This window comes from Ranitomeya imitator, chromosome 3, assembly GCF_032444005.1.
Source record: "Ranitomeya imitator isolate aRanImi1 chromosome 3, aRanImi1.pri, whole genome shotgun sequence".
Classification (NCBI taxonomy): Eukaryota; Metazoa; Chordata; class Amphibia; order Anura; family Dendrobatidae; genus Ranitomeya; species Ranitomeya imitator.
In genome coordinates this window covers 336,408,667-336,435,274 of record NC_091284.1, presented here as the reverse complement: position 1 = coordinate 336,435,274, position 26,608 = coordinate 336,408,667, and the positions used below count along the sequence as shown (strand labels likewise).

The 26,608-nt window shown below is 44.0% G+C and overlaps 1 protein-coding gene across 1 annotated transcript in view; it reads left to right on the top strand.

Moving 5' to 3' along the window:
- ARID1A (AT-rich interaction domain 1A) overlaps positions 1-26,018 on the top strand; it is a 178,942-nt gene extending 152,924 nt beyond the window's left edge. The window contains exons 14-20 of the mRNA XM_069756749.1: positions 17,138-17,292; positions 17,388-17,520; positions 17,624-17,740; positions 17,874-17,961; positions 21,608-22,496; positions 22,851-22,981; positions 23,085-26,018. Of these exons, the coding sequence (XP_069612850.1) occupies positions 17,138-17,292; positions 17,388-17,520; positions 17,624-17,740; positions 17,874-17,961; positions 21,608-22,496; positions 22,851-22,981; positions 23,085-24,746 (3,175 nt within the window). The 3' untranslated portion in view covers positions 24,747-26,018. The remainder of the gene's footprint in view (positions 1-17,137; positions 17,293-17,387; positions 17,521-17,623; positions 17,741-17,873; positions 17,962-21,607; positions 22,497-22,850; positions 22,982-23,084) is intronic.
- The last annotated feature ends 590 nt before the right edge of the window (positions 26,019-26,608 follow it).

Genomic DNA, 26,608 nt, shown 5'->3' with positions numbered 1-26,608 from the left:
GCAATACACTACGTGGCTGTGCAATACACTACGTGGCTGTGCAATACACTACGTGGCTGTGCAATACACTACGTGGCTGTGCAATACACTACGTGGCTGTGCAATACACTACGTGGCTGTGCAATACACTACGTGGCTGTGCAATACACTACGTGGCTGTGCAATACACTACGTGGCTGTGCAATACACTACGTGGCTGTGCAATACACTACGTGGCTGTGCAATACACTACGTGGCTGTGCAATACACTACGTGGCTGTGCAATACACTACGTGGCTGTGCAATACACTACGTGGCTGTGCAATACACTACGTGGCTCTGCAATACACTACGTGGCTCTGCAATACACTACGTGGCTCTGCAATACACTACGTGGCTCTGCAATACACTACGTGGCTCTGTTATATACTACGTCGGTTGTGTTATATACTACCTACATATTCTAGAATACCCGATACGTTAGATTCGGGCCACCATCTAGTTGTATATAAATCATGTCATTAACCTTTGTGGTCCTATTGTGCTCTGTAAACCAACTAATGTGTGGGAGAGGTCCCGCCATTATGTATGTCGGTTTTCTGTTCCTGAAGGGTGGATCCCCTCTCTCTGGTGGTACTGTCATGGACTCCGAAAAACACTGTTAACCAGTGAGTAACTAAGACTTTTGGCTGCAGAATGAGACAGGACAAGAGTTGGGCTGCACACACATGCTGCTATAGATGTGCATCACATCTTACCCAATGGTTGCATGGGAAGAGGCAATCTATGCCTTTTGTTATCCCAATGATCGGGGGAGAGCCAACCGATCACACTAATTACTATTTCTGGCCCCTCATTAGGATAGCAGTTTCAAGGAAGAAGTGGTGCACTTTAGTCTCCAAACATTACATCTGCCATATTCCCAGTACCACATACAGAAGAACTGTCCAAAGTATAAGAAACTTTTTGAGTCGAGTGAAGTCAGAAAGAAGAGAGGATACTTGGTGTCATTAAGCATCATCTTCTCTCATGACCCAGATTTTGTCAGCAACCTCAACTGAACCACACCAAAAAAAACCTTAAGTGAGCTGAAAGATCTTGTTAGAGATTTGGATCTGCCCAAGAGTAAAGCTTTAGTCACACTAAACGACTTACCAACGATCCCGACCAGCGATACGACCTGGTCGTGATCGTTGGTAAGTCGTTGTGTGGTCGCTGGGGAGCTGTCACACAGACAGCTCTCTACAGCGACCAACGATCAGGGGAAAGACTTCGGCATCGTTGAAACTGTCTTCAACGATGCCGAAGTCCCCCTGCAGCACCCGGGTAACCAGGGTAAACATCGGGTTACTAAGTGCAGGGCCGCGCGTAGTAACCCGATATTTACCCTGGTTACCATTGTAAAAGTAAAAAAAAAAAAAAAAAAACTCTACATGCTCACATTCTGATGTGTCACGTCCCCCACCGGCGTCCACAGGGTTAAAACTGCTTTCGGCAAGAGCGCTGCTAATGCACGCGCTCTGGCCGAGAGCTTCCCTGCACTGACTTGTCAGCGCCGGCAGTAACAGCGGTGACGTCACCGCTGTGCTCTGCTTTACGGCCGGCGCGGACACATTCGCAGCGCTCCTGCGAAAAGCAGTTTTAACCCTGTAGACGCCGGGGGACGTGACAGACATCAGAATGTGAGTATGTACTGTTTTTTTTTTTTTTTTACTTTTGCAATGGTAACCAAGGTAAATATCGGGTTACTAGGCGCGGCCCTGCGCTTAGTAACCTGATATTTACCCTGGTTACAAGTGAACACATCGCTGGATCGGCGTCACACGCCGATCCAGCGATGACAGCGGGTGATCAGCGACCAAAAAATGGTCCTGATCATTCCCCAACGACCAACGATCTCCCAGCAGGGGCCTGATCGTTGGTCGCTGTCACACATAACGAGATAGTTAGCGGGATCGTTGCTACGTCACCAAAAGCGTGACGTTGCAACGATATCGTTAACGATATCGTTATGTGTGACGGTACCTTAAGGCTGAGCTCTTAGGTTCTAGGCTACAGGAGTGGAATCTCCTGGTGCTCGATGTTCAGATTTCTTTGTTCTGCAACCGTGATAAAGCAATTCTTCATGGAGGACTATCTTGTGGCATGCAACAACATCAACAGTTTAATGGAAGCTCTGAAGAGAAGTCTTAATCAAGAGAAATGGAGTCTCTTTATCGATTCCTCCAAAACATTGACCGCTACGTCATCTCGCAAGACCGCAATGCACTCTTCAGACTGGAGGGTGAGTATAGAACTATTTTTTATTTTAATTTTTTTTTTTTTTTTTTAACAGGGATATGGTGCCCACATTGCTATATACTGCGCGGGCTGTGCAATGTACTGCGCGAGCTGTGCAATCAGCGACGGGCGCAGTCCGGCCACGAATTGGCGCGGGATTTGAACCACTCTTCGCTAATTGGTCGCGGCCAGCCGAATCCTGTTTATTCAATGTATTATTCTAAAATCTTCATAAATTACATACATATGCTAGAATACCCGATCGGGTCACCTTCTAGTATTATATAGTCGTCTGCATAAGAAGGCTTTTTTTTATTTTTGGTGTGGGGGGGTAAGTTGCAGTTTGTATTTATTAGTAACATTTGTTTTTTTTGTTAGGAGTATGTGACTTTTTGATCACACTTTTATTCAATGTTTTGTTGGACCTTGTGACATAAAAGCAATTTTTTTTAATGATCAATATGCCATGTGTTACATGCTAATTCTATAATTTGGATTGTTCACCTGCACGATTATGGAAATAATGTATCATTTACATTTCAGGACTTTTTTTTTTTTTTGTAAGAGTATATCCCGTGATAAACTGATATAGTGCGTGCATATATGTATGTGTACATATGTAGTATTATACACACATACTTTTTTAATTTTTTTTTAAATTAGTTAATGTTCATTTTAGAATTTGGTTTGTTATGGACACGGTGATGCTAAATATATGGCTTATTTTATACTTTATTCAATAAAAATTTTTTTTTTTTTTTTTTTGGTCTCCACATTCAAAGAGCCATAACTGTTTTTTGTTTTCTTTTTCCCTCTAGTTTTGGTTTTTGTTCTGCAAGATGAACTGTAATTTTTGTGAATATTTTTTTGCATTGTGACTTTTTGTATACTTCGAAAAAAAACATCATTGAATAAAAAAGCAATGTGACTTAATTAGCAACTTTTTATTTATTTGTTCGCTTAAACACTTGCAGGTGTATTGCATAAAACCTAGTGTTACAGGGATAGGAGGAGATCACACTATCTTTTTCCGGTCCCCCTCTGCCTTCACTCTGGCATTTTAACTGTCTTAGCCTCTATCATAGCTCCTGAACAATATTTGCCTTAAAATGCTGTCTTTGTGACCAACCTCATGATATCACAGGTTAAAGTGAGAACACAGGTGCGACTTGCCATACATCTGTAGCTCTCACTTTAACCCCTGATATCCCGGCTGTGCCACGACTACAGTAGCACTGTGAATTTTCGCTATGAATCACTCCTGTAGCTGAGATGGTTTATGGTGTTTGATAAATCTGTGTAAAGCTGCGTTCACGCATCCAAGCATTACCATCCAAGAGTAACAAGCCATTTCTCCCCCACCCCTCTAGGGTGCCACCCGTGCTTTGTTTTGTTTTTTATCAGTTTTTAAAAACGGAATGTGGTGTGAACTTTTAGGCTACGTTCACATTTGCGTTGTGCGCCGCTGCGTCGGCAACGCAAATCAAAACGCACGCAAACACGCTGCGTTTTGCGACGCATGCGTCGGTTTTTGCCGAAATTTCGACGCAAAAAAAATGCAACTTGTTGCGTTTTCTTTGCCCGACGCTTGCGGCAAAAAAACCGCATGCGTCGCACAACGCAGCACAACGCATGTCCATGCGTCCCCCATGTTAAATATAGGGGCGCATGACGCATGCGTCGCCACTGCGTTTCCCGACGCTGCATCGGGAAACGCTAATGTGAACGTAGCCTTATCTAGTAACTTTTGGCAGTAGATCAGTGTATGGTGGATGGAACACTGAATTAACCCCTTAACGTCCAATGACGTGCATAGCCCATCATGGTCGGGTGTGTCAGTTCCCGCCCCAGGACAGGCTATGCCCGTCATGCATTTTATATTCTGTTCAGACTTTATATTCAGTTCAGCTGTCACTGACCTGGGGTCCGGGTCACCAAGCTACAGAAAGCTTCTAAGACCTTGCTCACGGCATGGTGTCAGAAGCTTTAGGGGCAGCACGGTGGCTCAGTGGTTAGCACAAATCCCACCAAGGACAACATCTGCAAGAAGTTTGTATGTTCTCCGCGTGTTTGTGTGGGTTTCCTCCGGGTGCTCAGATTTCCTCCCACATTCCAAAGACATACTAATACGGATAATGTGTGCAAACTGTAAAGCACTGCGGAATATGTTAGCGCTGTATTAAAATAAGGATTATTATTATTAAGCTTTCCATATAGTTATAATGCAGTGCAATGCTAGTGTATTGCAATGCAATTATACCTTTAATCAAGTAAAAAAAAAAAAGTGAAAGTCCCATAAAGGGACTAGGTAGGTAAAGGAAAAAATTTAAAATACGTAAAAAAATAAATAAAAAAAGTCATTACATAATAAAAAATCCACTGATACATTTTTGTTAAAAAAAATTTAATTAAAAAAGGTACATGTTTGCTATCACCGTGCCCGGAACAATCCAATCTATAACTGTTATGCTAGTTAAACCCTTCAATGAACGCCATAAAAAAGAACACAAAAAAGTAGCAGAGGATGCTTTATTATCATACAGTTTGGAAAAATGGAATAAAATGCGATCAAAAAGACGAATGTAAATAAAAATATTATCACCGAAAATGCAAAAAACAAGCCGCAATACAGCTCCATCAGCGGAAAAATAAGTTATACCTCTCAGAATAAAGCAATGCAAAATTTTTTTCTATAAAGGTTTGCATAAAGGCGCCAAAACATTAAAAACAATATAAATGTGGCATTGCTGTAATTGTACTGGCAGGAAGAATAAAGTGCCCTTATCAATTTTACCACACGCAAAACAGAGAAAGAAAGAAAAAAACAAAAATTCTTGAATTGCTGTTTCTCTGTCTCCCATGACGGCACCACGGAGAGGGGGATTCGCCCATCAAGGACTGATAAAAAGGCGGTACCTCTCTCATCAGTTTTGGTTTCCTGTCCTTGATAAGGAATCTGCAGTCGCAAGACATACCTAGAATCATCATTAAATGCCGGGGGCAGTCAGACCGATCCAGGCAGCGGGGGTTCCCTGCCTCGGCTGGCATGGTAACCCGAAGCGCCACCGCTGGGGTCAGTGAGCCTCTAGAGTGTGCAAGGAGAGACGGCAAGGAAGATGATCGCGAGGCCTCTCACGGAAATCTTCTTCATGGACGAAAGGCAGCATGCCACTGTGGGGGTCCCTCCGGAACGCAAGGGGAGAAGTAGTAACACGCAGCTTCCTCCCCTGGATTGAAGGCTTGGCGTCTCCCAGGGGGTTTGGGAACGAGGAAGCATGCACGGAGTGGCACATCCCTTTATTGGAGGCGCCGCAAAGCATCTCTGGGAGTCAGTCAGTGCGCATGCGCGAGCACGTTGATGCGTATGGCGCAGGGCATGACTGGGTAACCGTCAGTGTGCAGGGCATGTTGGCACGGGGCATGACTGGGTAATCCAGTCGCGGCGCTATTTAAGAGGGACAGTGCACTGGCTTGGGGCTTCCAATGGAGCTCGGTCAGTGTTCCCCAGAGACCATGAGCGATCTGGAACAACCAGAGTTGAAATCTCCTCAGATCACCACCACCACAGCAGCAGCAGAAACGGTGGCCACAGGTGAAAGGGAAACATGCTTCCCACCACCAGTAACATGACATCAACGGGAAGGGGTGCTCAGGATCCCAGCACAGCAAAGGTTCCAGTGCTGCGTCCAGCATGATGGAGAATCCTTCAGTAGATACAGTTCATCTCCAACCGGTGCTCTTACTCTGCCAGGTGGTGAGTGATCTTCGTGGAAGTTCGCCTGTTAACAGGGCCCTATTTTCTGTTTTGTTTGATTTTGTTTTTTTAGGGGAGGAAAAGTTCAGGGAAATCTAAACACAGGATCTGTGCCCTCTGTAGGGAAGATTTGCCCGCCACGTAGGAAAAAAGACTTTGCAGCTCCTGTATAGAACAGACAGTCTGTGAAAGGCTTCCCGGGTTCGCAACAGAACTAGGATCATTAATTAAAACCGAGGTAGAGGACACCTTTAGGTCCCTTCAGGAGGGTAAAAGGCAAAGGAAGACCAGGCACAGGTCCCCTGAACCCAAGTCTAGTAACACGGATAGTGAAGAATGGGTTTTGGATACCTCTAATTCATCATCAGCATCATCTTCATCTACCTCTGAGGGTCGCAGCTGTTTTCCACTAGAGGAGACAGCCTCATCAAGGTGGTTAGGAACACTATGGGGCTAGCTGATCCTCACCCCCCCCCCCCCCCCCCCCTTCCAAAAGAAAAAGCGCCTTCTCGCTTAATGAAAAAAATCCAGGCCTTGATTAAAAAGGAATGGAAAAAACTCATAAGAAAAGCTCTACTTACCCCAAAAGGGAAATACCCTTTTGAGGACCCAACATGCTTCTTTTGGGAAATGGCACCCAAATTAGATGTGGCAATCGCCAAGGCGTCCAAAAAGTTCATCCTCCTGTTCGAGGATATGGGAGTCTTAAAAGACCCCATGGACAAGAAGGTGGATGCATTCCTGAAGGGTTCATAGGAAGCATCCATACGTACATCCCGCTACCTAATGGTCTGGCTGGATCAACTGGAATCTCCGCTTAAGGGGAAAACATCTAGAGACATTATGTTAAACACTTCACCAGTAATGAGGGGGGGCTGCTGCCTTCCTGGCGGACGCATCAGCGGACTCTGTCAGACTAGCTGCCAGATTATGGAAACAGGAACACAGCTTAGTATACATTTTTTGCAAAAAACGTATCAACCAAATACCCTGTTTTTTTACATCTTTTACTAGCACTTGCGGATTACTGCAACATTTTTTTCAAACTGAGTGTTTCTGGTTTTACTATTCTCTTTTGTGTCTTTAGCTGCCAGATTAGCAGTTTTTTTCTAATGTGGCCAGACAAGCCTTTTGGCTTAAATGTTGGCTGGGAGATCTCGGACCAAAGCTATATACCGTCCCCTGTGAAGGAGAGTTCCTATTTGGTTCCACTCTGGATGACATCCTAGATAAAGCGGAGGATAATAAAGTCCTTCCCTATCCTCTCCAACCCGTCCTACAAGCAGCCCTTTCGGAGTAAGAGGATTATCCGAAGAAAGCCACCAAGAACACAAGATAGATGGGAAGACTAAAGAAGTAAGAATAAGGGGTTCATGTTCAGTAAAGGACCCACTGATGATGATTAAAAAAAAAAAAACTCCCAATGAAGTCTTTCCCCAGGTGGGGGGGAAGGTTGTCCCTCTTTCTCCCCGCCTGGGACAAGATAACCAACAGTTCCTGCATACTAGAGCTGATAAAATTTGCTCAAGCTCAAATTCCACACCCTCCCTCAACCATCCTTTCTAACAACATCTCGGAGATCCTCAATGGTGGAACAACTGGCTTTAGAACAAGAGGTTATGGGCCTGTTGCGGAAGGGAGTTCTTTTGGAGGTTCCTCTCCAAGAAAGAGAAGGGTTTTACTCCCACCTTTTCCTCTGAAAGAAACTGGATGGTTCCTTCAGGACAATTATAAATTTGAAGAGTCTGAACAAATGCTTGAGTGCAGCCATTCAAGATGGAGTCAATAAAAACGTCAGTAAAAATGTTGTTCCCACTCTGTTTTATGACTGTGCTAGATCTAAAGGACACATTATCAAATCCCCATCCACAGAGAACATCAAAAATTCCTCAGGGTAGCAGTTCAAATCAAGGGGGTAATAAAGCATTACCAATTTGCAGCTCTTCCTTTTGGACTGGCAATAACGCCTCGAGTGTTCACCAAACTAGTGGCAGAAGTAATGACTCACCTAAGAGAGCAGGACACCCTAATCGTTCCATATTTAGACGACTTCCTGATAATCGACAACTCCCCCCAACATTGCAAAGCTCAGTTGGAAAAGGTCATGCATTCTTTAAACAACTTAAGGTACCGTCACATTAAGCGACGCTGCAGCGATATAGACAACGATGCAGATCGCTGCAGCGTCGCTGTTTAGTCGTTGTGTGGTCGCTGGAGAGCTGTCACACAGATGACCTGAGAGCAGCATTTTCCAATATGAAAGAACTACTAGCAGTGAAGTGTGCACTTTTAAATTCCTGAACTCCCTTCACTCATATCATGTCAGGGTATTCTTAAATCAACAAGGTGGTACCCGATCCCCGTCCCTCATGGAAGTAACAAAATCAATCTTTCAACTAGCCGAGAACAACCTGGAGTCTTTGACGGCTCTTCACATAAAGGGGGTGGACAATTACAGGGCAGACTTACTGAGTCGGTCTCGCCTGAGACCGGGAGAATGGGAATTAAGCCAAGCAGTAGTCAATCAGATCACAGAAAGATGGGGGATACCGGACATAGATCTGTTCGCAAACAATCTGAACCGGAAGGTGGACACCTTCTGCTCCATAACTCCCTTAGGGAACCTTGTCACTTGGATGCATTCCTGATTCCATGGAACTATGGACTAGCATATGCCTTACCCCCAATCGCACTATTCCCAGCAGTCCTTAAAAAAATACGGGAAGATAGAGCTTGTGTAGTCTTAATAACCCCCTTCTGGCAAAGAGGATTTGGTTTTCATGGGTGAGGAGGATGTCCATCTCCGACCCTTGGGTGCTCCTGGATCTTCCAAACCTCCTCTCCCAGGGACCAGTAGCACACCCACAGGTAGCAAGTTTACATATGACAGCCTGGAATTTGAAAGAGGGCTACTAAGGGATAAAGGGTTCTCGCCAAGCCTAGTATTAACCTTACTACAAAGCAGGAAACCGATAACCACCAAACAATACGGTAAAACCTGGAATAAATTCCTCTCCACATCAGGTTCTAAAGTAAATGAGGGGGTTCCACATAGAGCCATATTAGAGTTCCTGCAGAAGGGGTTGGAACAAAGCCTGGCTACAAGTACCCTAAAGGTTCAGGTTGCTGCCTTAGGGGCTTTGTTCAATTACGATCTAGCAGGGAATCGATGGGTTTCCACGTAAATCGGCAGAAATGTCTAGATCCCTTTCCTTGCGGAATGCTCCACGATGGGATTTAAATTTAGTCCTTACGGCCCTAACTAAATCTCCCTTCGAATCCTTGGCGGAAGCTCCCTTGAGAATCCTGTCCCTCAAAACCTGTCTCTACTGGTAGCCCTTCAGCGCGCAGGGTCAGTGACATCTAGGCATGATCAGCTAGCCATCCTTTCACACAGATCTTAGATGATAGGGTTGTCCTCAAAACGAACCCAACCTACCTTGCAAAAGTAGCCTCTCGGTTCCATAGATCACAGGAGATTTCCCTTCCCTCCTTTTGTCCTAATCCCAAAAATAAGGAAGAAAAAATATTGCACACGTTAGACATCGGAAGATGCCTGATTACCAAGAGGCAGCTAGGAAGTGTAGGAAGGATTGATCTTTTTGTATGTTTTCAGGGTTCTCGGGAGGGGAAAAAAGCTTCTAAAAGCACATTAGCAAGATCGGTGGTCCCCCCTAGATGTACAGTCTCTGCAATTCTCTCCGTGGTGCAGTCATGGGAGACAGAGAAAAACAGTTACTTACCGATAACTGTATTTCTGAGCCCATGACGGCACCCGTACATTCCCTCCCTTCACGTGTGGGTGTGCACACTTAATTTAACCCCTTCATGACCTTGGGATTTTTCGTTTTTCCATGTTGGTTTTTCACTCCCCTCCTTCCCAGAGCGATAACTTTTTTATTTTTCCGTCAATTTGGCCATGTGAGGGCTTATTTTTTGCGGGACGAGTTGTACTTTTGAACGACATCATTGGTTTTAGCATGTTGTGTACTAGAAAACGGGAAAAAAATTCCAAGTGCGGTGAAATTGCAAAAAAAAGTGCAATCCCACACTTGTTTTTTGTTTGGCTTTTTTGCTAGGTTCACTAAATGCTAAAACTGACCTGCCGTTATGATTCTCCAGGTCAGTACGAGTTCATAGACACCTAACATGACTAGGTTATTTTTTATCTAAGTGGTGAAAAAAAATTCCAAACTTTGCAAAAAAAAAAAAAAAAAATTGCGCCATTTTCCGATACCCGTCGCGTCTCCATTTTTCGTGATCTGGGGTCGGTTGAGGGCTTATTTTTTGCGTGCAGAGATGACGTTTTTAATGATAGCATTTTGGTGTAGATACGTTCTTTTGATCGCCCGTTATTGCATTTTAATGCAATGTCGCGGCGACCAAAAAAACGTAATTCTGGCGTTTTGAATTTTTTTCCCGCTATGCTATTTAGCGATCAGGTTAATGCTTTTTTTTAGTTGATAGATCGGGCGATTTTGAGCACGGCGATACCAAATATGCGTAGATTTTATATATTTTTTTATTGATTTATTTTGATTGGGGCGAAAGGGGGGTGATTTAAACTTTTATATTTTTTTTTTTCACATTTTTTTCAACTTTTTTTTTTTTTTTACTTTTGCCATGCTTCAATAGCCTCCATGGGAGGCTAGAAGCAGGCACAACGCGATCGGCTCTGCTACATAGCAGCGATCTGCTGATCGCTGCTATGTAGAAGAAATGGAGGTGTGCTGTGAGCGCCGACCACAGGGTGGTGCTCACAGCCACCGGTCATCAGTAACCATAGAGGTCTCAAGGACCTCTATGGTTACCATCCTGACACATCGCCGACCCCCGATCATGTGACGGGGTCGGCGATGACGTCATTTCCGGCCGCCCGGCCGGATGCGGTAGTTAAATGCCGCTGTCTGCGTTTGACAGCGGCATTTAACTAGTTAATAGGTGCGGGCAGATCGCGATTCTGCCCGCGCCTATTCCGGGCACATGTCAGCTGTTCAAAACAGCCGACATGTCCCGGCTTTGGTGCGGGCTCACCGCGGAGCCCTGCATCAAAGCAGGGGATCTGACCTCGGACGTACTATCCCGTCCGAGGTCAGATAGGGGTTAAAATTACGCTATTACTTAAGAAATAGCCACGCGGTATCTCTGTAAAACTTTTAGTGATGTTGAATATTTTAACCTAGCGTTCCCGTCATGCTCTGAAAACTGATGTGGGAGAGAGGTACCGCCTTTTTATCTGTAGTTTTCCTGTCCTTGATGGGCGGATACCCTCTCTCCGTGGTGCCGTCATGGGCTCAAGAGAAATAGTTATCGGTAAGTTACTATATTTTTTTTTTTGTTTATTCTGCCTCCACAAAAATCGGAATAGAAAGCAATCAAAAAGTCATGTGCCCGTAAATGGTACCAATAAAAGTCAATATAAAACAAGCCCTCGCATGTCTCTGTGGGCCAAAATATGGAAAATTATAGCTCTCAAAATATGGCGATGCAAAAACTACTTCTTGGAAAAAAAAAAGCGTGTGACAGCAGCCAAACATAAAAACCTGATAAAAATCTGGAATCGCTGTAATCACACCAACCCGAAGAATAGTCACCTAATTACTTACACTGCACGAGGAACAGCGTAAAAAATAAATAAAACCAATTCTTCACCTGCTGTGGATTTCTTTTTGCCTCCAAAAAATCGCAGTAATGCTCGGCGCACATTTATACAGTGCTCTGCACTGAGCTTCCATACCGGGGTTTCTGTGTAAATCTCTGAAATATGTGATTCAGGCAGAACCGCCAGCGGAAGATTCCCTATAATGAGGCAAATGGAGGCACTGCTAACGCCATACAACCTGTGATCCGGCGGCGTGCGTAAAATTGCAGTTCACCATAGTTTTGTGCACCTCTAAAAGGAAGAACAACGCTGAACATAAGCCAGACGGAGTCCAAAGTAACTCTGCTGCCCCATTAGTGATTGGATCCCTCTGGGGTTTCATTTGTCAAGTCACTTGGAGATTTAGATGGAAACACCAAAGTATGTGCTCAGTGTAGAGCACCAGATAAATGTGATCCCAAATGTTATGAAAAATGTTTCCAATAAGCTTCAACTCAATCCACAAAAAAAGCAAGTCCCTACTCAGGTCTGTCATCTAATGCAGAGGTGTCAAACTGCATTCCTCGAGGGCCGCAAACAGGTCATGTTTTCAGGAATTCCTTGTATTGCACAAGGTGCTGGAATCATTCTGTGCAGGTGATTAAATTATCACCTGTGCAAGACAAGGAAATCCTGAAAACATGACCTGTTTGCGGCCCTTGAGAAATGCAGTTTGACACCTCTGATCTAATGGAAATATAGAAAGAAATTCAGCAAATTCTGCACACCAGAATCCAAATCCCTTCTGAGCCCCAGTGTGCATAAACCACCTTTAGCGTTCACAATGGGCAGGGGTATAATTTCCAAAATATGGTCACTCGTTGGGGAATTCTGCTCTCTGCTCTCACGTGGTACCGCTCATCAAAGTAATGAATATGGATGCATATTCATTACTTTAATGAGCTGTATCACGTGACCGCTGAACACAGGAAAAAGCCGCGGGGGATGAAGATCACCTGTCAGAAGTTGCCAGGGACCGCAGCGGGAGCAGGTGAGTATAATAGGGACTGGAGGGTGAGTATTGCGCGATATTCACCTCTCCGCGTTCCACCGCCGGGTGCTGCTGTGTCTTCTGCGTCCTCTGACTGACGTTCAGGTCAGAGAGCGCGATGACGCAGTTATTGTGTGCGCGCCGCCCTCTGTGTGAACAGTCACTGAGGAGGACGCGGAACACACAGCGGCGCCCAGCGGTGAAACGCGGACAGGTGAATATTGCAAGTGACGGGGGCCGGCTCAGAACAAGAGGTGAGTATGTGATTTTTTATTTTTTTTTTAGCGTAGCAGGAGGCTATGGGGCAAATGTTTCTATGGAGCATCTTATGGGGAAATAATCAACTTATTCAGCAGTGTATGGGGCACATTTATCTATGGAGCATTGTATGGGGCACATTATCTTATGGGGCCATAATCAATCTATGCAGCATTGTATGGGGCACATTATGGCCTTATAAGATGCTCCATAGATAATGTGCCCCATACAATGCTGCATAGATTGATTATGGCCCCATAAGATGCTCCATAGATAATGTGCCCCATACAATACTGCATAGATTGATTATGGCCCCATAAGATGCTCCATAGATAATCAACCTATGCAGTATTGTATGGGGCATATTTTTTATGAAGCATCTTTTGGGGCTCATCATGCATTTTATGGGGCATATTTTATTATGGAGCATCTTATTGGGCCATCATGGACTGTATGGAGCATTATATGGGGCTCCTGATTCAATATGGATATTCAAAAACACTTAACCTACTGATGTCTCAATTAATTTTACTTTTATTGGTATCTATTTTTATTTTTGAAATCCTTACCGGTAGCTGCTGCATTTCCCACCCTAGGCTTATACTCGAGTCATTAAGTTTTCCCAGTTTTTTTGTGGCAAAATTAGGGGGTCGGCTTTTACTCGAGTATATACGGTAGTCAAACAATTAATTACGGTAATTAGCCCTTAGGCTATGTGCACACATTCAGGATTTCTTGCAGAAAATTCCTGAGAATTCCGGACATTTTCTGCAAGAAATCCCCAAGAAAACCGCATGCGTTTTTGCCGCGATTTTGATGCGTTTTTGCCACGTTTTTTTCCGGACACTTCCCAATGCATTTTGGAGTGGGAAATCCGAAAAAAAAAAACCCCGGAAAATTAATGAACATGCTGCGTTTTTTGCCGCGATGCGTTTTTTTCGCGGAAAAAAACGCATCATGTGCACAAAACATGCTGAATTCATTCTAAATGATGTGATGCTTATTGTATGCGGGTTTTTTTTTTGCGGCTTTATAGCGTTTTTATCGGGAAAAAACGCGAAAAAACCGCAGCGTGTGAACACAGCCTAAATGTGACAGCTGGAGCTGCTTCTTTTTGGTGCAGCTGTAATGTTAGGTGATATTGATCATGTTGCTTCTCACAGTTGCTTTACCAGCTTTGTGTTGGCCAGGAGAGCAGTCAACTTTTTGTCATATCCTCCCCTCACTGAGGGGACAGGCATCGCCGGGGAGAAACATATTAACGGAGGGTGGTACAAAGATGGGGGTAGAGGGCACAAATCAGTGGAGGGCACCGAGTTCATGGAGGGGCACATAGCTGGAGGGGACAAATATCACAGAGGGGCACATAGATCACAGGGGGACAGAAAGCTGGGAGCCACAGAGATCACAGGGGTGCATATAGCTGAGGGGCACAGATCATGGGGCATATAGCTGGGGGGCACAGATCATGGGGCATATAGCTGGGGGGGCACAGATTGTTATTATTATTTACTTATGCAGCACCATTAATTCCATGGTGCTGTACATGAGAAAAGGGGTTACATGCAGGGGTATAGATATCGTTAACAGTAAACAAATTTACAATGACAGACCGGTACAGAGGGGAGAGGAACCTGTCCTTGCGGACTTGTATTCTTCGGGTCAGATCACAGGGGGCATATAGCTAGGGGGGCAGAGAGATCACAGGGGGCACAGAAATCACAGGGGGCGCATAGCTATGGGGCACAGATCACGGGGGGCACAAAGCTGGGGCCACAGATCACAGGGGGGCACAGATCACATGGGGACACTTAGCTGGGAGGCACAGAATTCACAGGGGGGCAGATAGTTGGGGGACAGAGATTATATTGGGGCACATAGCTGAGGGGGCACAGATCATGGGGGGGTGGGGGGGCACATAGATGAGGGGCACAGATCACCAGCTGAAGGTCACAAATCACCAGGCACAAAAATCACCAGCAGACACTGAGCTGCCGGCACAGAGATCGCTCTAGGCTCTCTGGCAGGTAGCAGCTCCTCTTCCGGGACAGGAGGACGGGGAGAGCACTGTTGCTAACCCCGCCCACTCCGATGTCATCATTCATGTGCAGGCTGCGAGCACTTGGGGGTTAAAGGGCCGGCAGCTGGCAGGATGTGGCTGCCGCCCGAGCATTGCGGACTCCGGGAACCCGCCCTCAAGCCGCATAAAAAGTCACCGTGGCCCGCGGGCCGCACCCCTGACTTAGGGGCTCCTTATATGTAGTCCACAAACTATTCTAGGAAAATCTGCGCTCCAGGAGGCAAATAGCGCTCCATCCGCGACTTTCCTTATGGTTAAGCAGTATTGTACAGCCACATTTGGGGTATTTCTATATTCAGCAGAAGTTGAGGGACAAATTCTGGTGCCAATTTTACCCACTTCTTGCTTTGCACTGTGCCTCAAAAGTAGTTTTCACCCACACATGGAGTATTGGCACACTCAGGAGAAATTACACGACACATTTTAGGGTCCACTTTCTCCTGTTACCGTTGAGAAAATAAAAAATTTAAGGATAAAAGAAAAATTTTGTGAAAAAATGTTTTTTTTTTTTTTTTTTTTAAATTATTTTTACTTTCTTAGCTCTGTTATAAACTTCTGTAAAGCACCTGGGGGTTCAAGGTGCTCACCACACATCTAGATACATTATTTGAGGGGACTAGTTTCCAAAATGGTATTACTTGTGGGGGATTTCCACTGGATAAGGCACATCAGGGGCCCTCCAAAAGTGACATGGCGTCTGCTCTCGATTTCAGACAATTTTGTGTTCAAAAAGTCAAACCTTGCTCCTTCCCTTCCGGGTCCTGCCGAGCATCCAAACAGTGGTCTTCCTCCACACATGGGGTATAGGCGTACTCAGGAGAATTTGCACAACAATTTTTGTGGTCCATTTTTTTTTCCTGCTACCTTTGTTAAAATAGAAAATTTGGTGCTAAAAGATGATTTTTGTAGAAAGAATTTGATTAATTTTCACAGCTGTTATAAACCTCCGTGAAGCACCTGGGGGTTCAAGATGCTCGCCTATTATCTTGATAAGTCCCTAAAGGGGTCCAGTTTCCAAAATGGGGTCAATTGTGGTGGTTTCCACTGTATAGGCACATCAGGGGCTCTCCAAACGCGACATGGTGTTTGCTATTGATTCCAGCTAATTTTACGCTCAAAACCTCAAATGGCGCTCCTTCCCTTTCAAGCCCTGCAGTGTTCCTAAAGATTGGTCTTCCTCCACACATGGGGTATCGGTGTACTCAGGAGAAATAGCACAACAAATATTATGGATCATTTTGTCCTACTACCCTTGAGAAAATAAAAAAAATTGTGTCCAAAGTAAAATTTTTGTGAATTAAAGTTAAATGTTCATTTTTTTTTCCTTCCACATTGCTTCAGTTCTTGTGAAGCACCTGAAGGGTTAATAAACTTCTCCAATGTGGTTTTGTTCACCTTGAGGGGTGCAGTTTTAGAATTGTATCACGTTTGGGTATTTTCTGCCATATAGATCCCTCAAAGTCACTTCAAATGTCATGTGGTCCCAAAAATAAAAAAAAATAAAACTAAAGTTTTGTAAAAAATTTTGGAAAAATGAGCACTGGTCAACTTTTAACCCTTATAACTTCCTAACAAAAATTGATTCAAAAATTGTGCTGATTTAAAGTGGAAATGTTATTTATTAACTATTTAGTGTGACATAACGCTCTGATTTAGGGGCATAAAAATTCACACGTTCACAAACACAAGAAATTTTGAATTTTTTTACCACTATCATAAAGTACAATGTCATAAAAAAAAAGTCTCAGAATTAGGGGGATCCTTTTAGGAAAATAATTTAAACCTTTCAGACCCAATCCACTCACCCCTGCCGCCAAACGAAAACAAATCCTATATGCAATTATTTTTAACTTAGAGCGAAGATTACAACCTACCGATATTCATAGTCTTAGAATCATGGGCTATAAAAAGGAGAATTTTATCATTTTGAAGGCGATCTGACAAACAAGACCATAACGCAAGTCTATGGTCAGTCGGAACCTTTCCTAAATAATGCAAAGAGAGACACAATCCTCACTCTAGGACCTTCCCAAATATTTTCTCTTGACTTAAGCCATTACATAAAATTTGAATAGGAAGTAAATGCTACAACTGAAGCTCTGAGGTGTGCAGGTCTTATATATACCTTTTTGTATCTTAATGTCTTTCATAAAGGAATAACTCTGTGGGTCTTCAGGATGCCTATGATGGTTCAGATCCTTCCTATCAGAAAAGAAATTCTATGACGCCTAATCCTGGCTACCAGGCAGACATGATGGGCAGGATGCCTTATGATGCTAGCAAGGATCCTTATGGCAGTATGAGGAAAGGTGAGAGCTGACGCTTCAGTGGTATATATTAGGAATCTGGAAACTAGATGTTTAATTGTATTGGCTAAATCCTTTATTTTCTCACTGTCATTCAGGTACCGATCCCTTCATGTCTTCAGGTCAAGGACCCAGTGGGACAATGGGAGATCCTTATAGTAGGGCTACAGGCCCAGGTATGCCAAATATGTCTCAGCGCCAGCATTATTATGGTGGTTACGACAGAGGGAGGCAAGTATACCCCAAACTTTAATATTCTCATTAAAATATGAAATATGACTCTTGCCTTAAGTTAATTTTCCAAATGTTTTACTTTTTTTTTTTTTTTCTAAAGGCCTGAGCCTGGTCTTGGACCAGAAGGAAGTATGGGGAGCAGTGGTGCACAGCCAAATATGATGCCTTCCAACACTGACAGTGGCATGTACTCACCTGGGCGTTATCCTCAACAAAGGTATGAATAGTTAGAATATTAATTATGTGAAGGGACACCTGCGCACGTGATGTTTTATATTAAAATAATTAGAATATTTTAAATTAAAATATTAGACTATTTTTTGTTTCTTCATGTTGTTCTTTCCTTCTAGACATGACTCCTATAGCAATCAGTACCAAACTCAGGGTACTTCAGGTAGTCCCTATCAAAGTCAGCAAAACCCAGTGTATCAACAACAGGTAAGCCAAGTGTTAGGACTCATTCAGATGTCAGTGTTTTTCATGTACGCAAAAAATGGTGCCGCTCTCATCAGTATTTTGGGTTCATGTTTCATCAGTGTCTTTCACGTATGGATAAATCCATAGTCAAGCTTCTACTATCGTTTGCATTGTTAAACAGTGACTAGACACTGTTGCAATCAGTGCTGTCCATGTTTTTCATAAACTTGTATTAGTACATTTCATCTGCTCTGCTGTAAGAAAATGGTCACGTCTTTGTGCTTTACACACAGTCCACAAAAAAGTACAGACATATAAATAGCAACATAGATTATAATGGTTGCATGTTGTGTCCATGAGTAACATAGTAAAGTGACTAGCACACTCCAGGGTGTTGTGATGCAAAAAAGTGGGGATTTATTACATAAAGTAAATCACAAACGTTTCGGTCGATACTGGACCTTCATCAGTGTGCTAGGTATAATTGTATACTTGTATGGCCCCAAAAACAATAGACTACTCGGATTTGCATCAATCAGACATGCTGGAAAAAAAGCAACAAGCCGGGAAGAAACAGAACCAGGCTGGTCAACTGACGGTGAGTCAGAATAATGGGTGGCGCTGAGGCTCAGAAGAGCTGTCAGTACGCCAGGACACTAGGGATAAATGCGGTATCCACCGCTAATAGAGTGTGTCTGACACACTCTATTAGCGGTGGATACCGCATTTATCCCTAGTGTCCCGGCGTACTGACAGCTCTTTTGAGCCTCAGCGCCACCCATTATTCTGACTCACCGTCAGTTGACCAGCCTGGTTCTGTTTCTTCCCGGCTTGTTGCTTTTTTTCCAGCATGTCTGATTGATGCAAATCCGAGTAGTCTATTGTTTTTGGGGCCATACAAGTATACAATTATACCTAGCACACTGATGAAGGTCCAGTATCGACCGAAACGTTTGTGATTTACTGTATGTAATAAATCCCCACTTTTTTGCATCACAACACCCTGGAGTGTGCTAGTCACTTTATATTGTATACGTTCAGGTTTGGGCACCTATGACTGTGCACCTCCCCTATTTAGGCTGTGCTTAGCATCTTCTATATCATGAGTAACATAGAGCACGTAGGTCTGAGCAAGGTCTTAGCAGAAAAGCTAGTTAATAGAAGGGGTAGCATGGGCCTTTCTTTTTCCCCTAGTTTTGTACAATCCTGTTAAAGGGAATGTAAGAAATTAAAATTTTTTTTTTTTATTCGATCAATACATATCTTTATTTGGTCATATCATGATCTGTATTTTAAAAAATAAACATAAAATATAAATCTTTAAATATTTATTCTGGCCACTAGGCTATTTGACTACCTACACTATTCTTTCAGGAACAGTATTCAGTTCTTTCATCTCATTATCATCCCAGATAGGATTATAAAGATGTAGAATTGGGAGAAAAAAGACCAAACAAATAATGGTGTGCACACCTGACACAAACTAAGCATTTAAATGTTACCTTTATCAGAAACCTTAGACATACACAAATGTACATTAAAGGGAACCTGTCACCAGGTTTTGCTGAAACGAGTTACAGCCACCATCTTTCAGGTCTGATGGCTTTTTATAATGCTGTAGATAAGCCCCCGATCTGACCTGTAAGAGAAGAAAAACAACTTTTATTATACTCACCTGAGGGGCAATCTGGTCCGAGTGGTGTCGCTCTTGGTCCGATGCCTCCTATCTACTTACGGTCCCTGTCCTGCTTGCTTCTTGTGGATGACGCGTCTCCATCATCCACACAGGCTCCAGTGCAGGCTACTTATCTGCCCTGTTGAGGGCAGAGCAAAGTACTGCAGTGCGCAGGCGCCGGGAAACGTCACACTGCAGTACTTTGCTCTGCCCTCAACAGGGCAGATAAGTACGCCAGTTATTTTTCTTCTCTTAAGGTACCGTCACACTGAGCGACGCTGCAGCGATACCGACAACGATCCGGATCGCTGCAGCGTCGCTGTTTGGTCGCTGGAGAGCTGTCACACAGACAGCTCTCCAGCGACCAACGATGCCGGTAACCAGGGTAAACATCGGGTTACTAAGCGCAGGGCCGCGCTTAGTAACCCGATGTTTACCCTGGTTACCATCCTAAAAGTAAAAAAAAAAAAACGCTTCATACTTACCTACCGCTATCTGTCCCCGGCGCTGGGCTTCTCTGCTCTGGCTGTGAGCACAGCGGCCGGAAAGCAGAGCGGTGACGTCACCGCTCTGCTTTCCGGCTGCCCGACGCTCACAGCCAGAGCAGAGAAGCACAGCGCCGGGGACAGACAGCGGTAGGTAAGTATGTAGTGTTTTTTTTTTTTTACTTTAACGATGGTAACCAGGGTAAACATCGGGTTACTAAGCGTGGCCCTGCGCTTAGTAACCTGATGTTTACCCTGGTTACCAGCGAAGACATCGCTGAATCGGCGTCACACACGCCGATTCAGCGATGTCAGCGGGAGAGCCAGCGACCAAATAAAGTTCTGGCCTTTCTGCCCCGACCAGCGACATCACAGCAGGGGCCTGATCGCTGCTGCCTGTCACACTGGACGATATCGCTAGCCAGGACGCTGCAACGTCACGGATCGCTAGCGATATCGTCCAGTGTGACGGTACCTTTACAGGTCGGATCAGGGGCTTATCTACAGCATTATAGGATGTTGTGTGTAAACCCTGAAAGGGGGTGGCCGTAGCTCGTATTGGCCTAACCTGGCGGCAGGTAACCTTAAAACCACGTATGAAACATGATGAATAAACACCCCTGGACAAATAACCATATGGGACCGCTAATAAGTGGAGCTCCACTAATATATATTGGAGCCGGGCATGAAAGGAATACATGCTAAAGTCATATACATATACAAGTATAACATGCAGGGACATAAATATAACCGCAAAATAAATTCTACAGATCTAATGCATCTATACAAGACAACCAAAGGCTGAAAAAATCCCCCTAACCTTGCGTGCAACAGACTAAAATAACCATGTATAAAACAATCAGCATGGCTGAGATGGTTAAGAGGGAGTGAAATCTCCCGCATTCATACTTTGCTTCCAAGGGTGTGCATGTCACACCATGTAATCTATATTTCATTGGATCATGTATATGGCTGTTGATTTTGTTCCTTCTTAACCATCTCAGCCATGCTGATTGTTTTATACATTTATTTGTAGATGAATGGAGGTGCACCCTATTTTTGTTCATGTAGAATGATGGGCAACACCTCTTTACACAGCGGTTAATACAGGAGCTACCAATCACAATAGATTTCCAGATGCCTCTCCCTTCACAATGACCTTTGCATATGCTCATTACATGCTTCAATACAAAAGATAGGGTCTGAGTCAGTTTCATTCATGTGTACTTCTTGAAATAGGAAGCATGAGTGTGGAAAAAAGCCTGTGAACAGTGAAAGATGCAAATTTTATTTTTCGTTTTGAATCGTTAAAATAGATTTAACACACATCTGACTTGACCATTTTTGATAACTTTCCTTTTTATAAGTGAAGGACTGTTTGTCGCCACTGTTTTGTTCCAATCTTCACTCATTTATGCACTGTTCAGTCCTTTATAGCTCACAAGTGAACACAGATTTTCTGTCTCTTAAGACAGTTCGCTAATTCTACAAACTTTCTAATTCTTAGAACTACAAGCGTCCAATGGATGGTAGTTATGGTCCATCTTCTAAACGCCATGAAGGGGAAATGTACAATGCTCCTTATGCTGGTGCACAGAGTGGTCAAGGTCAACAGCCACAACCTCAACAGCAACAGACACCTGGATCAGGAGTACAACCTCCTACTGGTCAGCCTTCACCAGCAGCAAGTTCACAGCCTACTCAAGACCCTTATGGTCAATATGGAAGTGGTTATCCACAGAGTGCTGGAGAGCGCAGGCCTGCACCCACAGGGCAGAATCAGTTTCCATTTCAGTTCGGACGTGAACGGGTGTCATCCACTCCAGGGAACAACACACAGCCACCTCTGCCACCTAGTGGAATGGGAGGCTCTACAGATGGAACACAATCTGGAGCGATGTGGCAAAGTCGAGGAGATATAGGCTACAATTATCAGGGTAGACCTGGTCCTCCTCCAGCCAGCACACAGGGACCTAGTTATCATTCTGGGCCACCTCGTGGAGATGATATGGTGCATTCCGACCAGCGACTTAGCCATGAGGGTCAGTGGCCACCTCATGTTAACAGGCAGCAGCCCCCCTATGTGCCTGCCCCTGGCCCACCTCTGAGCAGAGCTCCACCGCAGTCTGGATACCAAGCTTCCTCAAGCATGCCTAACCATTTGCCTCAGGTAGCTAGTCCAGCCACCCCTCGGCCACTGGAAGCCCACACCTCACCCAGCAAATCTCCATTCCTGAAGATGCAGAAAGCTGGACCCCCTGTTCCTGCATCACATATTGTACCCACCCCAGCCCAACCGCCGCTTATTCGCAGGGACATAACCTTTCCTCCGGGTTCGGTGGAAGCGACACAACCTATTCTGAAGCCAAGGAGACGTTTAACGGCAAAGGAAATTGGTATGTTGCTGGAGTGAAGAATGCCCATATTTTAAATTACAGTGAAGTTTAAAAGTGCTTTCCCTGGGTGCAGTTTGATATATATATATATATATATATTCTCTATTTGTAGTGTTCACTAGAGCTCTGTTGCTCTTTCGCTCGCTTTCTCATTCGCCCATGCCCTTGCGCCCGCTCACCCTTTCACTCACATCTGCAGTTATTGTATAGTTTTCTTATAGTGGAAATTTGGACATAACCCAGTCAGTTTTTAAGGGTGAACCATGTTAATTGTCCTACAACTAGACCTTTCTATTTTCTGAAAACCTTGTGATTCCATGGCTCTTTATATGTTACAATCACTTATCTTTTTAGGGACTCCTGAGGCTTGGCGTGTGATGATGTCATTGAAATCAGGCCTCCTTGCTGAAAGTACCTGGGCGCTGGATACCATTAACATACTTCTTTATGATGACAACAGTATCATGACATTTAACCTCAGTCAGGTAAAGTTATACATTTAGTTATTCACCTTTTGTAGACCTTTTTTCTCAATTTTGAGCATGCAAATTACAATTTTTCCTCTTTTTTTTTTCTTTTTTCATGCAGCTACCTGGGTTACTGGAGTTGTTAGTGGAATATTTCCGACGATGCCTGATTGAAATCTTTGGGATACTCCGAGAGTATGAAGTTGGAGAGCCTGCACAAAAGACCCTACTTAATCCTTCCACTCATGTCTCTCACAGCCCACTTTTAGGTGATGCAGAATCCAGTGATGAGGAGGTGGGCCAACCATTGACAGATGGTAATGCTCAAAGTGAGGATGAGGGTGAAGAAGAAAGAAAGGCCTATTCAGCTCCTTGCAATTCAAGTGAAGATACTCAGCGGCATACCAGCAAGTTTGACAAACTTCCTGTAAAAATAGTTCAACGGGAAGATGCCTTTGTGTTGGACTGCTCGCACCAATTGGGTCGTCGGCAAGAATTTGATAGTGGCCTCTTACACTGGCGAATAGGAGGAGGTGACACAACTGAGCATATTCAGACTCACTTTGAAAGGCGTCCCGAGCCCTCTTATCGCAAGTGCCCCCAAATAAAACGTCGTTCAAAGGAGCAGCAAGTTCTTGCTGCAGAGGACACAGCTGCCACCATAGATGATGTCTTGTGTTCCCGGTCCAGTTCTTTGCCGCCTGATTCAGGAGAAATCTCTGAAGAGGACACTGATTTCCAGTTAGGTGGTAGTCCTCCATCACACAACAGACATGGTCTTAAAATTCTTGAAGATGAACCACGCAGCAAGGATGAAACCCCACTGTGCACGTTGGAAGATTGGCAAGATGCTCTTTCTCGCCGTTGTGTGTGCATATCAAATATTTTGCGCAGCTTGTCATTTGTGCCAAGCAATGACTTGGAAATGTCAAAGCACCCAGGACTGTTACTACTCCTTGGGAAACTTGTGCTGCTCCATCACAAGCACCCAGAAAGGAAACAAGCACCCCTCACCTATGAGAAAGAGGAGGATAGAGACCAAGGAGTTAGTAGCAATAAGGCTGAATGGTGGTGGGACTGTTTGGAAATGTTGCGTGAGAACACACTGGTCACCCTTGCCAATATATCTGGTCAGCTTGATCTTTCTCCATACCCTGAAAGCATTTGTCTGCCCATCCTAGATGGTTTGCTACACTGGGCAGTGTGTCCATCAGCTGAGGCTCAGGATCCGTTTGTGACACTAGGTCCCAATGCAGTACTTTCTCCTCAGAGACTTGTGTTGGAGGCTCTTAGCAAACTGAGCATTCAAGATAGCAATGTGGACCTAATACTTGCCACACCACCTTTCAGTCGTCTCGAGAAGCTGTATGGGACGTTGGTGAGGTTCCTAAGTGACAGAAAAAACCACGTGTGCAGGGAAATGGCAGTGGTTCTTTTAGCAAACTTGGCACAGGGTGATAGTTTAGCAGCCAGGGCTATAGCCCTTCAGAAAGGCAGCATTGGTAACCTTCTAGGTTTTCTTGAGGATAGTCTGGCAGCGACTCAATTCCAACAGAGTCAGGCTGCACATTTACATGGACCCTCTGCTCCCTTTGAACCCACAAGTACGGACATGATGCGAAGGGCCTCTCGTGCCCTGCTTGCTTTGGCAAAAGTTGAGGAGAACCATTCTGAGTTCACACTGTATGAGGCCCGTCTGCTGGACATCTCCGTGTCTCCACTAATGAACTGCTCAGTGTCACAGGTCATCTGCGATGTTCTCTTCTTGATTGGCCAGTCATGACAGCTGCAGTGGATAACTTCCCAGAATGGTTTGCTCCTCCCTTCAGAAAGGAATCCTCCCTGACTGTTGATTCCATACCCTCTTCCTTTCCTCCCTTTTTATTTATGCAAAAACTACGTCTCAATCCACTGTCCGCCCCAGAGAGGAAATCTGGTCACCCTTGTGGAATTTCCCACCCACTCTTCCTCTCTGTGTTTTGGTGTTAACCAAAGCTACTGTATTTCAGTGAATTTATTTTTTATCTAGGGGAAGGGGCTCCACTGTAACTACACTTCCCTCCCCCAAGTCTACTGTTTATTAGGCCCACAACAGCCAAGGGATGGGCTCCATATTCTAAGGAGATAAAGACTTCTGAATCTTCAAGGAAGGAGAAGGATTCCCTTCTTTATCTTAAAATTAACTTGCCCTACTCCTCACCTTGCAATGTTTAGACTAGAATTTGTGTGCCCTGAACCTTTAAACAGAAGAAAAAAAAAGCAAAAAAAAAAAAAAACCTGAAGAGACATTACCTTTTTAACTGTGCTGATAAACCCCGCAGAATCCAATCGGAGCTGGAAAAACCCACAACCTCAGAGACTCCAGATGTAGGTTTTTAAATGGAGAGCGGCAAAGGTCGCTTTTAGTTTCCGGAGGAGAGAAAGACGCAGAGAAGTCGCTTTTCCCCCAAAGTTTCATGTGAAGCAACACCCTTACCTCTTTAAACTTAGATTGTAATAATCGGAGATCGCCTCTTATAACTGGTTTTAACCTTTAGCTTGTAGGTTGCAAGCTGCGATGTCTGTATATATATGATGATGTACATTAAAGACACACCTCTTGTATTCCCCTCAATATTTCCTCACTTACCCTCACCACGCTCACAAGCTCTTTCTTGGATCTATGGAGGAAGGGTCCCGGTTACTTTCCCTAAGGCCCTTCTAACCACCCTCCCAATGGAGGAACATCTTATAGATGGTTTGACCCACAGAGCAGCAATGCCATCCATCACCTCTTCCTCGTTTCACCCTTTGTATATCCAGCAATCCTATCAACTTTTACTTTTTCCATTTCCAATCAAGGTGTGAGTTTTTTTTTTTTTTTCAGTTCCAACAATGTCATTTTTTTTCCAGCGATTTCTGCATATTTGTAGCTCTGAAAAAAATGTAAATTTCAGCCTATTCCTTTTACTTGTTTTATTTTTATTTTTGCTTATTGATATATCATTTATTCAGTATGAAATCTTTATACTCTATGTTCCCGTGTTAAGAATAAATGTACATTAAATCTTGTTAACAGAGTTGTGAAGAGCTTTTCTATGAACAGTACACAACTGCTGATGCTTAGTGCAATGCATGGCTGTGGTTTACTTTCATTACTTTTTTTTCCTCTTGCATTTGACAACATCTAGACGTACTCCCCTATCGTAGATGTGAAAACTGATGACATTTTTTTTTTTTTTTTTTAAACAAGGCAACAATTTTTAATCTGCTCAAACCCTTAAATGGGTGATGAGCAAGGTAGATGTATGTATATGTATATATATATATATATATATATATATATATATATATATATATATATATTATTTAATTTTTTTTTTTTTTTGAAGATTCACTGGACTCTGAGCCGATAATGGCAGTCATGTATGCGATACGCTTACTCGGGCAGTTTTGTGGGCATGACCTTAATCCAAGTGTATGGAGCAAGGGTGCGGCCATCTGTGGGCGCAACCTTGTTTAATACACTTAGAATCATAGAATGTTCAAGTTGGAAGGGACCTCAAAGGTCATCGTGGCCAATCCTCTGCTCATTGCAGGATTCACTAAATCATCTGACAGATGTCTGTCCAGCCTCTGTTTGAAGACTCCCATGGAAGAACACCC